Source organism: Cebus imitator, unplaced genomic scaffold (genome assembly GCF_001604975.1).
Source record: "Cebus imitator isolate Cc_AM_T3 unplaced genomic scaffold, Cebus_imitator-1.0 Scaffold2, whole genome shotgun sequence".
Lineage (NCBI taxonomy): Eukaryota > Metazoa > Chordata > Mammalia > Primates > Cebidae > Cebus > Cebus imitator.
Window position 1 is genome coordinate 16,540,350 of NW_016107317.1, and position 14,009 is coordinate 16,554,358.

General features: G+C 39.9%; 1 protein-coding gene across 1 annotated transcript in view; it reads right to left on the reverse strand.

Moving 5' to 3' along the window:
- The window catches only part of MUC19 (mucin 19, oligomeric), a 189,411-nt gene that overhangs the window by 155,289 nt on the left and 20,113 nt on the right, over positions 1-14,009 (reverse strand). The window contains 3 exon segments of the mRNA XM_037738205.1: positions 427-576; positions 4,848-4,997; positions 7,042-7,110. Coding sequence (XP_037594133.1) covers positions 427-576; positions 4,848-4,997; positions 7,042-7,110 — 369 coding nt within the window.

Consider the following 14,009-nt stretch of genomic DNA (forward strand, 5'->3'; position numbering starts at 1 on the left):
CATATCACTCAGCAAACTGGATATGTAATTTTAATAGGGAATTCTGATACAGAAAATCAGTTGGTTAGATATAGAAAAAAGAGCAAAGAGAATCTATACTACATTTGTGCCCAGGAAGCATTTTTAATTATTAACTTATACAGTAAAAGTGTCAGAAAAATGACTCATCATTAGAATAATAGTACCAAATATGAAGAGTACACAGGAAAACAATTATCAGGAAAAAAATTAATCTAATGTACACATCTTTGCCAAAATTCTCTAAAGACAGAATTTAGCACACTCATTGGCTCTGGAGTCAGGGCCTTTAGAGTAGCTATTACTATTAAAGACATGTGCTGCAAACAAACCAAAGATTATCAGATTATCCTAAATGAAAACGAAATGCACTTGCTTGCTAGGTCAATATTTTTTCTGTAACAGTACCTGCTGGAGTGTCTTCTGACCTTAAACTTTCAGCATCCAGAGGTTCTCTGGACTTGTCTTCAGCCTCTCCGGAAGCACCAAATTCAAAGCTAAAGAGTGGCTTTTTTCTGTCTGAGTCACCAGAGGATGAACTACCATAAAAAAAGCCACCTACAGTGAAGAAAGAAAACATTTATTTGAAAATAACATTGCTAGCACAGACTAAAAAAAGAGTACTTGGAGGATTAGGTAATAAAACAATAACATAGTTATATTAGTCTAATTATGATACTACGAATGGCCACGTTTTGTTTTGTGAAGTCTCATTATCCTGACAACGCTTGGAACAACATACACCCCTGGTTGACTTAATCACCTTATCTGTAGTTTTTGGTCATGGTTCTGAGACTTCAAGAAAAAGAAGAGAATTGAGCTATGAAGATTCAATAATGGATGTGTACTAGAAACTCTTCTCCTGGACAGAGCAGAAGCTCCTCAGTCTGCCATCTTCCCCATTCCTAAGCCCCAAGTTCCAGCATCGCGCTTCCCTGAATCAAACTTTTCTGCCGTGTTAAATCCACATGGTCCTCGGCTACTGTTCCTTATAACTGATAAAATTAAGATAACATGCCTGATTCTCTTTTATGTATTTCTGCAAGGAAGAAAGCATGTAAGCATTTACTCATGAATTAATCGTAGCATTCACCTCAAGTTTCATCTCCATGAGGCACACTCTGACAACTTAAAATTGCAATCCCACTCCACTGTTACACTTCCAATTACCATTCTATTACTCTAATTTATCCCACAGACTTTATCACCTTGTAATATACAAGGTAAAATATATCACCTTGTGATACACCTTTTATCGCTGTCTATAATGTTTATCGAGTATCGACTGTATCCTTCTACATTTTAAGCTCCATAAACTCAAGGTTTCTTTGCCTGTTCTGTTGAGCGAGGGATTTCAGGTATCCAGACCTTCCTCAACAATAGAGGGCACTCAGTATTTATTTAATAAATGCAGTCACCAACAAAGACCACTTCTTAAGGTAATAAATATTTTGCTACACAAAGTGTATATGCTTTCTATTATGCCGTTTGTATATTTTTTGAAATCTCTACATAAAATTTAAATACTTCATATTTAATAACATCTTAATAACTGTGATATTCCTGTAGAGTTGTCAAAGACATACATTTTGTTCATCAAATAAAAAAATGAATTATTTGTAAGTAATACTTGAAGACTATGTAAGCATAAATACAAATAAAGTAAGTGATTTAATTCTCCCTATTAAAATAAGGAAAGAGACTTCTCCCTCCACAAATACTTTTTCTTTGATCATTTCCTCCAGAAAACTTATGAATACTTTCTCTAGTTCTCTGAAATGTATATAGATCTTTTTAAAGACTAAATAAGCACCCCAAGAATGTTTCTTCAAGGGGCTGGGAGCCAATACTTTGAAATGTAGTCATGAAGGATGATGGTTCTTTATCTCCTAAACTCTTAGGAAGTAGGGGCCTAACTTCAGCTAGTACTTGGCTACAAATTACAAATCTACCTCCAGTCATAATATACAAGAAAATTATTTTTTCTTTTACAAGCAATCAGCAAACACAGGTGGCTACCCCAACTACCACGTAAATGTAGGATGAACTCTGTGGCTAATGGTGCTGTCAAGTCCACTCGATAACTAGTTATTGCTTATCTTCACATCTTATATGTAATGGGGTTTATCTGCTTGTTTTATAAAAGAGAAAGATTTCTGTGTGCCTGCAATCTTTGTAGCAAGATGCCTGTCAGGACAGGTTTTCAGAAGTGGCAGGAGATTGTTTTTAAATACATTTCCCAACAACCACTCTCAGAATTCTTTGCCATTTTCCATGTTTCTAGCAAGTACACCTCTACTCTTCTAAGCAAATATTAAAAATAAAATGTCTCTGATTATGAGAAGAGTCAAAATAATAATCCGTTATGTAGTATTAGGGAAAAGCATTCAACTTTTAAGAGATTTTGAAATTTTGCATGTAGGTGTTTGTTTTAGGACTAAAACAATGTTTAAATTGTATACAGCCAATGTAAGTTATTGCTTTATTACCTAACCCTCCAACCACGATTACCTGTACTACTCTTCCTATATACAGTATTTCCCCTCTTTTCCTCCTCTTCCCCTCTATCTACCCTTTGTCACTATATACTCTTCCTCTTTTTCTCTTTTACCATCTTTCTCATTGTCTTTTTCAATGTCATGTAGTTTCAGAGCTGCACCTTAATATATAAATATCTTAGTTTGATGGCAAAGCAGAAGGAAGCAAAGCTGTACTCAGTCAGAGCGAAAGTATAAACTCTTAATTCAAACCCATCTGAGTTCCCCCATTTGCAATCAGTAGCCTTGGATAGTAGCTCTCTTGCACTCAGGGAACAGGGATTCTTGTCCTAACCTACCCACATCTTCCTCTGGCCTTCCTGGGGTCACAGCGCTCCTCAGAGAACACAGAATACAGGCCAAGAGCGAAGGGATTATGCCTCCCTGCCCAGAGGCTGTGCTATCCCCGTCTTCCTTTCTGGATCATATTCTAGGGCTCAGGGCTGCAGTCCCTAGTCTAGTACATGGCCATGCATGGGCATGTTTCCTAAGACCTTCTTCTCTAGGTGAGACCACGTTGCAAATATGATCCCCTCAGCCTGAGGGAATTGATAAGGCACGGACAGTGTGCAGAAGGAGATGGACAGAGATGGAATAGCTGTGATGTCCCTCCCAGTATGGGAATAAGCAGAGACAGAAGCAGCATGACTGTGGGAACCGTAGCTAGGGCACTGTCAACACTGATCTTGCATTGAATTCCGATAAACCTGAAAATTCTGTGTTGGATTCTGCCTTCAAGGTTGTCATAAGTGTACTTTTGTCAAAGTAGAAAGAGAAACGCATTTTCCATAGTATTGTGTTCCTTTATTGGTAACTTTTAATTACGAATACACCTGCATTTATACTCTTGACCCTGACTGTGCCCTTGGCCTGTCGTTAGCTAACCAGATTAACATTTCTAAAACAAAGTTTCTTTAAACAAAGTTTATTTCACTATTAAATGGGCCCTGCGTACTGAATGAGGATAAAATATTACCAAACTCATGAAAAGAGATAAAATTTTATGTCCTACCTAAAGATATTACAACCACGCCCCTACATCCAAAGCTATTTCTGCCTTTTTATTACACGGACTCAAATACTAAATTTTCATATGAAATACTAAAGTTATTTATTTCACTGAACCTGTTTCTTTCTCATGTAGAAGTATAAATCCTACAGGTTGCAGAGACCTGGCAAGTACAGTGAAAGTTTAAACAGGCCAGCAGGGAAAGATATGTCAAACAAGAGATTAAATGCCTCACTTAAAGACATTTAAATTTTTTCCTTAAAAAAAAAACCTGCACTCTATGCACTGTTTAGAAGCTCAGCTTTCTGCTACCCTTTAGTAAACTGAGTGTGTAATTTAAAGAGAGAATCTGGCCAGGCGCGGTGGCTCATGCCTGTAATCCTGGTACTTTGGGAGACTTTGGTGGGTGGATCACGAGGTTAGGAGTTTGAGACCAGCCTGACCAACATGGTGAAACCCCATCTCTACTAAAAATACAAAAATTAGATGGGTGTGGCGGCACGCACCTGTAAACCCAGCTACTCAGGAGGCCGAGGGAGGAGAATCTCCTGAACCCAGGAGGCAAAGGTTGCAGTGAACTGAGATTGAGCCACTGCACTCCAGCCTAGGCAACATAGTGATGCTCCACCTCAAAAAAANTCTCCTCTTCTGCCATAACTTTCCTGAGGCCTCCTCAGCCATGCAGAACTGTGAGTCAATTAAGCCTCTTTTCTTTATAAATTACCCAGTCTTGGGTATTTCTTCACAGCAGCATGAGAACAGGCATATACAACAAGAGATGAAATACCACACCTAAAGATATTTAAATTTTTTCATCCCCAAAAAATTGTAGGCCACGAACTTTTTAGAAACTGTGCTTTATAATACTGTTTAGCTTTACATTATTGTTTATTGCAATGTAAAGAGAGAATCCTAATGTAGAAAATGAATGGTGGCTAGATTACAGAAACATGAATAGAGAAACCCTACACTACATTTGGGTCCAGGAAGCATTTTAAATTATTAATTTATAGACTGAAATATGTCATAATAATAAAGATTCTAATTACAAAGATAGCATTAAAAGTAAAGATTATCAGGACAATAATTTAATGTAAACTTCTTTGCCACAATTCTCTAAAGACAGAATTTATCACTCTAGTCGGCTCTGAAATTAGTGTCTTTAGGGTCCCCACTATTTCTATGCAGGCTTTGTCTTTAAGAAAACATAGATTTTCAGGTTATCCAAAATGAAAACAAACAGCACTTGCTTGCTAAGTACATGTGTTTTTCTGCAACAGTACCTGCTGGGGTGTCTTCTGACTGTGAACTTCCAGCATCCCGACGGTCTCTGGACTTGTCTTCAGCCTCACCTTGAGCACCAATTTCTAAGCTAAAGTGTGGCTTTTTCCTGTCTGAGTCACCAGAGGATGAACTACTGTAAGAAAAGCCACCTGCAGCAAATGACACAAGATTTTATTTGAAAACAGCATTATTAGCACAGAATATAAAGTCATCTGATTATGAAACCATGAAAAGCCCCATTTTATTCTGTATAATTCCCATTATCCTAGCAGCACTTGAAACAATATATGCCACTGGTGGACTTAATCATCTAATCCATACATTTTGGAAGTTCCTAATCTGATCTATGCAAGTCTGTCTCTGGCCTTCCTTGGGTCATGGCACTCCTCAGAGAGCAGAGACTACAGGCTGAGGGTGAAAAAGCAATACTTACCTAGAGCCTGTGTGATCCCTTACCCCACTGCTGGACCATTTTCTAAGTCCCCAAGACTACAGCCAAACCTGTGATCTGGGCCTACATGGGCATCTTTCCAAGACCTTCTTCTCCAGGTGAGACCACATTACAATGATTGAAACCCTGGGTCTGAAGGATGGACAGAGGATGGCCAGTGTGTGGAAGAAGACGGACTGAGATAGTAAAGCTGGGGCATCCCTCCCAGTATGGGGCTAAGCTGGAGATAGAAGGAGCGGGGCTGTAGGGACCTTGCCTAGGTCAAGGTCCAAACATTCTAGCGTTGAATTCCAAGACACATGAAAAATCTACATTGGAACATGCCTTCCAGGTTGTCACAAATGTACTGTTGTCAAGGTATAAACAAAAAGATATTTTATGTACCATTTTCTTCTTTTATTTATAACTTTTAATTATGTATATACCTACATTTATATTCTTGACCCTGAGTATGCCCTTGGCCTGCCCTTGGTTAAACAAATTAACACTTCTAAAACAAAGTTTCCTTAAAGAAAATATATTTTACTATTAAATGAGGACTACATAGTGAATGTGGATAAAATATCAACCTCATTGAAAGATACAAAATTTTATATCCTGCCTGAAGATATTATAACCACACCCCTACACCCAAAGCTGTTACTGCTTTTTCAATACATGAACTCAAATATTAAATTTGCATATAAGAATTGAAATGATTTATTTCATTGGACTTCCTTCTTTTGCTTTTTTGTAGAGGTACAAACCATACAGATTTCAGAGACCAAGAAAATACAGAAAAAGTTTGAATTGGCAGAAGAGAAGAAATATTTTAAACAAGGGATATGGTTTGGCTGGGTCACCACCCAAATCTCAAGGTGAAATGCAGTTCCCATAGTCCCCACGTGTGGTGGGAGGGACCTGGTGGGAGTGATTGAATTATGGGTGGGGTTTCCCCCATGCTATTCTTGTGATAATGAGTACTTTCTCAAGATCTGGTGATTTCATAAGGGGCTTCTCCCTTATCTCTGGGGCTGTCATTCTTCTCTCTCACACTGTCATATGAAGAAGGATGTGTTTGTCTCCTCTTCTGCCATAACTTTCCTGAGGCCTCCTCAGCCATGCAGAACTGTGAGTCAATTAAGCCTCTTTTCTTTATAAATTACCCAGTCTTGGGTATTTCTTCACAGCAGCATGAGAACAGGCATATACAACAAGAGATGAAATACCACACCTAAAGATATTTAAATTTTTTCATCCCCAAAAAATTGTAGGCCACGAACTTTTTAGAAACTGTGCTTTATAATACTGTTTAGCTTTACATTATTGTTTATTGCAATGTAAAGAGAGAATCCTAATGTAGAAAATGAATGGTGGTAGATGACAGAAATGTGATTGGAGAGATCCTACACTATATTTGGGTTCAGGAAGCACTTTAAATTATTGATTTATACACTGAAATATATTATAATAACAATAAATATACTACATATAAAGATAACATAAAAATAAATATTACCAGGATAATAATTAATGTGAACTGCTTTGCCACAATTCTCTAAAGAAAAAATTTAGCACTCTCATTGGCACTAGCATTATGCCTATAGGGTCTTCACATTTCTATTAAGGCTATGTCTTCAATAAACAAACGGTATCATATTATTTAAAAAAAAAAAAACGCTTCAATAAACAAACGGTATCATATTATTTAAAAAAAAAAAACACTTGCTAGGTAACTATATTTTCTGTAACAATAACAGTACCTGCCAGGGTGTCTTCTGACTCTGTACGTGCAGTATCTCGACGTTGTCTGGAATTGTCTCCAGCCTCTCCTGAAAAACCAAATTCTAAGCTAAAGAGTGGCTTTTTTCCGTCTGAGGCACCAGAGGATGAACTCCCAGAAGAGAAGCCACTTACACAGCAAATAACAAAAGATTGTATTTGAAAACAGCACTGCCAGCAGAAGCTGTAAAGGCCATCTTGGAACCAGGTTTTTCTCACATGCCGGTGATTGTTGTGGGTTTTTGGCCTCCAGCCTCTTAAGGAATAAGCGGTGGGGCCACTGCAGGTGGACCGTATGCTCGTAAAGTGAATATCGGACCCAAAAAGTGTTGCAGGAAGGTGATTTTATTTAGGTAGAGAAAACAGAAGGAAAAGAGAAGAGGAGAAAGGCTTCTAAGAAGAGTGTGGAAGGGGATTCCAGAGGAGAGATCACAGAGGGAGCTCCCACTGTGTGGAAGGGGATTCGAGAAAGCTGGAAAATCTGGCGCAGGTGACGGAGCACGAACTTTTATCCTGGGAGAAACGCCCACCTTCTCTAAGACCCTGGGCCAATGAAAGGAGTTCCTTAGAACTTCCGCTGGAGTGACTGATTTTTAGTTTCTTCCCGTGCCCGCGAAATTCAAACATAAACTGCTGAATCTCCAGGATGGAGAGAGATGGAAGCGGGGCATGGAGCTGGAAGATTCTTGCCCTTAAAGCTACACCCCTTCATGGGCCCAGAAAGAGACCACCTTCCCTCATTCCCCTTTCTGAACAGGAAAATTTAACTTCTGTTGGAATTGGGGCATTGATCTTCTTTAACTACTTCCTGCTGAAATGGGGCGTAGAAGGGGCCCTGCAGTTGAGGTTTCTTCCAGAGGGGAGCCTTTTAGGGGTGCAGGTTAATTTACAGATTTACGATAAAGCTTACGAGCTAAGGACGTTCAGGGTTCTAGCAGCAGGATTAACTGTGACCTTATGGTTTTACAAGAAATGAATAAGACCAGGTGGTTAAAGATGAGAGGCTTAGAGTTATAAATGAGCCTAGCAGAGAGCAGAGCTAGGTCTTTGAAGGTTTCTAGGCCTGTTTTTGATTGATCTCTGAGTTTTATATTTAAAATAACACGAAACTGGTTTACAAAATAGCAGCATTTTTCCTAGAAACAGGTTTTTCTTCTTTCTGTTGTTAGCAGATTTAGGGCTCTTCTATTTTTAAAGCTACAACAGCTAAAGAGTTAAGCTGGTTTGCAGAGAGAGGTGCCCTTTGCAGAGAGAATTAGCAACCTGTCTTTGTTACTAATTAACTTTTGAGATAGCTTATAGTAACTGAATAGAGGTAGTAACTTTTTTAATACTAGCACTGTTTTTAGGGCAGGAGAGAAATACTGAGAAGGCTGTGCTGGCGCCTAGGAGAAGATTGACTTTTGGGACCTTTATGGCTAGCTTTAACCTGGGGCTTTGTGAGGGTGATGGCTTATGCTGGTACTTGTTTTAGGCATCCTCAGTTTTGCCATTGGGTTATTTGGTTAGACACCTTAGGCTCAGGGGACCTTGGTTCCCAGGGACTGTGTGCTTTTTAGTGATTTCTTTGGCATAGCGGGCATGGATGAGGTGGTGGTTTATTCCTCTGGGGACAGTTTTTGATAACATGTCCCTTTAGACCGCACTGGTAACAAGTTTTGCTAGACTGGTGGCTAAAGTGAGACTTTCCCTTATTTGAGCCCCTGGTGTTTGCTTGCCTGAAGGCTATAACTTAAGGCAGCAGCCTTTCTCTGATTTTTCCTGTTTTTTTGCCTGTTCCTTTTGGTTTTTATTATAAAACACTGAGTTGGCCTGGTTTAGCAGTGATTCTAGACTCTGTTCTGCTCTTAAAGCTAGCTTCTGAAGCTTTCTCTTGATATTTGCTGCTGACTCAGAAATAAACCAGTTTTTTAGTATTAACTGACCCTTAATAGAGTATGGTGACAGGGGAGTGTACTCTTTTAAAGCTTTTTGCAATCGCTCAAGGAAAGCTGTTGGGTTTTTTTCCTTTCCTTGAGTTATGGTGGATAACATTGCATAGTTCATTGGCTTTTTCCTAGTTTGCTTTAATCCCTTAAGTATACAGGTTAGGAAACGCTTACAGCCCTAGCCCCCTGTTTTGAATCTGGATTCCAGCGAGGGTCCGTGGAAGGGACTGCCTGTGTACCTGTGGGATATCTGTTCTTATCCTCTGGTGTTTTTAGGTTACGTACCTGACTAAAGTACCAAGTGTCCCTAAACTTTTGAGCGACTGCTAGAGCAGCCTTTTTTTCATTACTGGCTAGGGTTTGATTAAGCAAAAGCATGACATTCCTCCAGTTTAATTTGAAGGACTGACTTAGGCCCTGAAGAACGTTTATATACTTGTTGGGGTTATTTGAAAACTTTCCTAAGTCTGCTTTAATTTGTTTTAAGTTAGAAAGTGAGAAGGGGGTATTCACCTTTATTGGGCCAAATTCTCCTCTCACTGCCTGTAGGGGGCAGAGTTTGGGCATCCGGGTAGCCTGAGATGCCCTGGCTGTCTTGGCCCTCCCTGGCTCCTGTTGGGGTACGGGAGCTGAGGAGCCCTGGTTGGCATTGGTGGAGGTAGTTGCCGCAGGGAGATCCACAGGTGGAGGTAGTCCTGAGGAGGGCTGAATAGGGTAAAGGGCACAAGCCTGACAGAGCCAAGGCTTATTCCTTAGGGAAAAGAACAGTTGCACATAGGGGACCTTAAACTACTTGCTTTTACTTTTACAATTGTAGAATGGTGTTATAATTTATACTTCCCTTTGGAGGTCAGGTTTTTCCACTCGGCAGGGGGTATTTTGGCTACTCTGTTCAGCAGAGAAAGATGAGCCGCTTTTTTTAAGACTTGTGTGTTAAACTGGTCTCAATTTTTCAGTATACATTTTAATGGGGACTTGAGCTTAGAATAGAAGCACCTATTTGAAATAGAACACAAGGCAAGCCTGCATCCCCAGTTAAAAAAATTACAGCCGCTTTGACCTGAGGCATTCCCCAAGCAAAATGGGTACTGAAATGAAATGTTTTTCAGTCAGTACCCCGAAATTTTGTGTGCCCAGGATGCGTGCTCTATTTTATTAGAGGGCTCACCATGAACTGGATTTTAATTAGGACCTACCAGCATTATGGGCTCAAGCCCAAGGCCTCTTATGCCCTTCAGTGACTACCATAGGGGCATGGAACGAAAGGAAGCTGTTGGGATGAGTGGTTCTACCAATGTGCTTTGACGAAGCTCATGAGGCTTAGGAGATGGGTACCAATGTTTTCAGCAAAGGTCTAATTCGCAGGCCAATTTATAAAACTTCTAGGGAGGGGCTATTAGAGCACACAATTTAAAGAAGCAGGCTGGGCCGCTGCAGCTGCCCTGCCCATTTGAGTGCCTTTGTGCCTGCCTCCTGCTGGAGAAGAAAGTTTGCTATGCCCCTGCTGGGGGACCTGCGGTTGCCATGTTGTTGGACCATGTGTGCACTCTAGGCCACGCCCACAGCCGCCATGTCCTTGGGACCATGTGCATCCTCTGGACTTGTCTTCAGCCTCTCCTGGAGCACCAAATTCCAAGCTAAAGAGTGGCTTTTTTCTATCTGAGTCACCAGAGAATTAACTACCCTAAAAGAAGCCATCTATGGAAATTACAGAAGATTTTATTTGAAAACAGCAGTTGGCACAGACTATAAAAGTGGTCTGATTATGCCACTATGAAAAGCCACATTTTATTTTATGTAAGTCCTATTATTCTGGCAGCACTTAAACAACTTATACCACTGCTTGACTTAAACACCTTATCCATGTCTTTTTGTCATGGTTCTAAGACTTCAACAAAAAGAGGAGAATTCAGCCGTGGAAATTCAATAATTGATGTGTACTAGAGACTCCTGTCTTCCTGGACAGAGCAGAAAATCCCCAATCTGCTTCTTTCCCCATTCCTAAGCCCCAAGTTCCAGCGTCCCACCTCTCTCCATTGCTATTGTTTAGGTATTTGTCTCTCCACAACCCATGTGGAAATTTGATCACTGTGATGGAGGTAGGGCCTGTTGGGAAGTGCTTGGGTCATGTGGGCAAAACCCTCGAGAATAGCTTGGTGTTGTCCTCCTGGTAATGAGTGCAATCTCGCTCTGTTAGTTCCCACAGAGCTGTCATTCCCTCTCGTTCCTCTCTCTTTCTTCCTCTCTCATGGTGTGATCTCTGCACAGGCTAGCTGCTCTTGGCCTTTGCCATGAGTTGAAGCGGCAAGAGGCCCTCACCAGAAGTAAAGGCTGGTGCCATGCTTCTTATCAAGCCTTCAAATACAGGAGGTGGATAACCCCCTCTCTTCATAAATTACCCAGCCTCTGATATTCTCTTATAGATAGCAAGGCAAGAGAACACAGCAAAATATTCTGCTATGTTGAACCACACTGTCCTTGGCTACTGTTCCTTATAACTGACAAAATTAAAACAACGTATCTGACTCTCTTTTCTATATTCCTGCAAAGATGTAGCCATGTACTCATACATTAATTGTGGAATTAGCCTCCTTCAAGTGTCAGCTTAAATTTCATCTCAATGAGGCACACTCTGACAAGCTGAAACTGCAACTTCACCCCTACCATTATACTCGCAATTACCATTATATTTAATATTACTCTATTTTATGACACAGATTTTATCACCTTGTAATATAACAGGCTTACTGCTTATAATGTTTTTTGTTTATTGACTGTATCCTTCTTCTAGGTCTTAAGCTGCATAAACACAATGTTTCTTTGCTTGTTTAATTCACTGAAGTATCCCAGGTGAGGAGAGCAGTGCCTGAACCATAGAGGACACTCAATTCATATTTATTTAGTAAATACATTCACCAACAAAAACAACTTTTAAGGGAAGAAACACTGTCTTACATGATGTATATGTGCTTTCTGTCATGCCATTTTTTTTTAATAAATTGAATTTACAATAAAATTGAAATACTTTAGAATTAATAATGTCATAATGATGATATTCTTGTAAAGTTGTGAAAGACATAAATTTTGATCAGTGAATAGACAAGAGAATGAAGCACATAATTTGTACATAAAACTTGAATATGTAAGAGCAAATGCAAATAAAAGTAAGTGGTTTAATTCTCCATATTCCAAATATAAGAGACTTCTCTCCCTACGTACCTTTGCTTAGATTGTTTACTGTAGAAAACTTGTGATTTCTTTCTCTATGTCTCTGAAATGTATATAAATATTTTTAAAGACTAGATAATCACCCCAAGAATGTTTTCTCATGGGGCTGGTACTATCGCTTTGATATGTCATCATAGAGGAATATAACTTCCCCAGCTCCCAGGTTCCTGGGAAGTAAAAGCTAAGTTCAGCTGGTGCCTGGTTACAAATTGCAAACCTACCTCCAGTCATAATATATAAGAAATTTTCTTTCTTTTTTAAGACAATCAGCAGACACAGGTGGCTACCCCAACTACCACATAAATTTAGGCTGAACTATATGGCTAATGGTGCTATGAAGTTCAGGTGAGAGCTAGTTGTTACTCTTGAGAACATGTGTGTGATAGAAGACAGCTACTTGGCTCTGTCTTTCCATTTTGGCAATCTCCTTAGCCTATTTTGTGCATCACATTCTGCTTTAATGTCTATTCCATAATAAAATTTTTTCCCCTTTTCTACTTTCATAAAGAGGTTTTCTGAAGTGGCAGAAGATTTTGTTTTTCATTATATTTCTCCAACCACAACTAAGAATCTTCGGATTTTTAGCCATTTCTCATGTTACTAGCAAATATAATTCTGTTTTTCTAAAGCAAATAGCATGCAAGACTAAAATGTTCATGTGATTTTTCAGAATAATCAATAGTCTACTACATAGTTTGAAGGAGAGGCACCCAACATTTAAGAGATTATGAAATCAAAATATTTACAGATAGGTGTTTGGTTTAGTAGGAAGACACCTGCTTAACTCGTGTATAGTCGATTATATTATTATTCTATTAGGTAACCCTCCAATAACCATTCTACCTTCCTCCACATATAGCATTTCCTCTCGTCTCCTCTTTCCCTGTATCAACCCGTGTTTTCCACATACTCTTCCTCCTTTCCTCTTTTACCTTCTCTCTCATCGTCTTTCTCTGATGCCATGTAGTTTCAGAACTGTATTTTAATGTATAAATATCTTAGTTTGTTGACAAAGCAGAAGGAAGAAAAGAAGTATTCAGTTGTGTGAAAAGTATGCACTTTTCAGCAAACCCATCTGGACTCCCACTCTTGCAATCATCTCACTTACTGCCCTCACTTAATTAATCTCGGCCACTACCGCTCTTAGACCCAGGCAACAGAGGTTACTGCTCTGATATGCGCAGGTTTCACGCTGACCTTCCTGGGTCATGGCGTTCCTCAGAGAACACAGAATACAGGCCAATGGTGAAGAGTCTTTGCCTTCTTGGAGCCTGTGTATGCCCCTCCCTCCCCTTTTCTGGACAATAAGTCCCCAGGGCTGCAGCTCCAAGCCTGATACTTGGACCTGCATGGGCCTTTTTTCCAAGGCCGTCTTCCCCAGGCGAGATCACAGTGCATAGATTAAAGCCCTAGGTGTGAGGAATGAACAGAGGGTGGTCAGTTTGCAGAAAGAAGTGGACTGATAGAGGAAAGCTGGGCCATCTCTCCCAGTGTGACTAAGCCAGAGATTGAAGGCCCAGGCTCCTTCTTGGCGATGGCACTGCCAACCCTGTTCTTTCATTGGCTTCCAATAAATCTAAATTTTCTGCATAGGAAACTGCATTCCAGTAGTCATGAACGTATTTTTGTCGAAGTAGGAGAAACACAGTTTATGTGCTACTTTGTTCCTTTTATTTGTAATTTTTCTTTTTTTGAGATGGTGTCTCCCTCTGTTGCCCAGGCTGGAGTGCAGTGGCATGATCTTGGCTCACTGCAACCTCCACCTCGCGGATTCAAGCGATTTTCATGCCTCA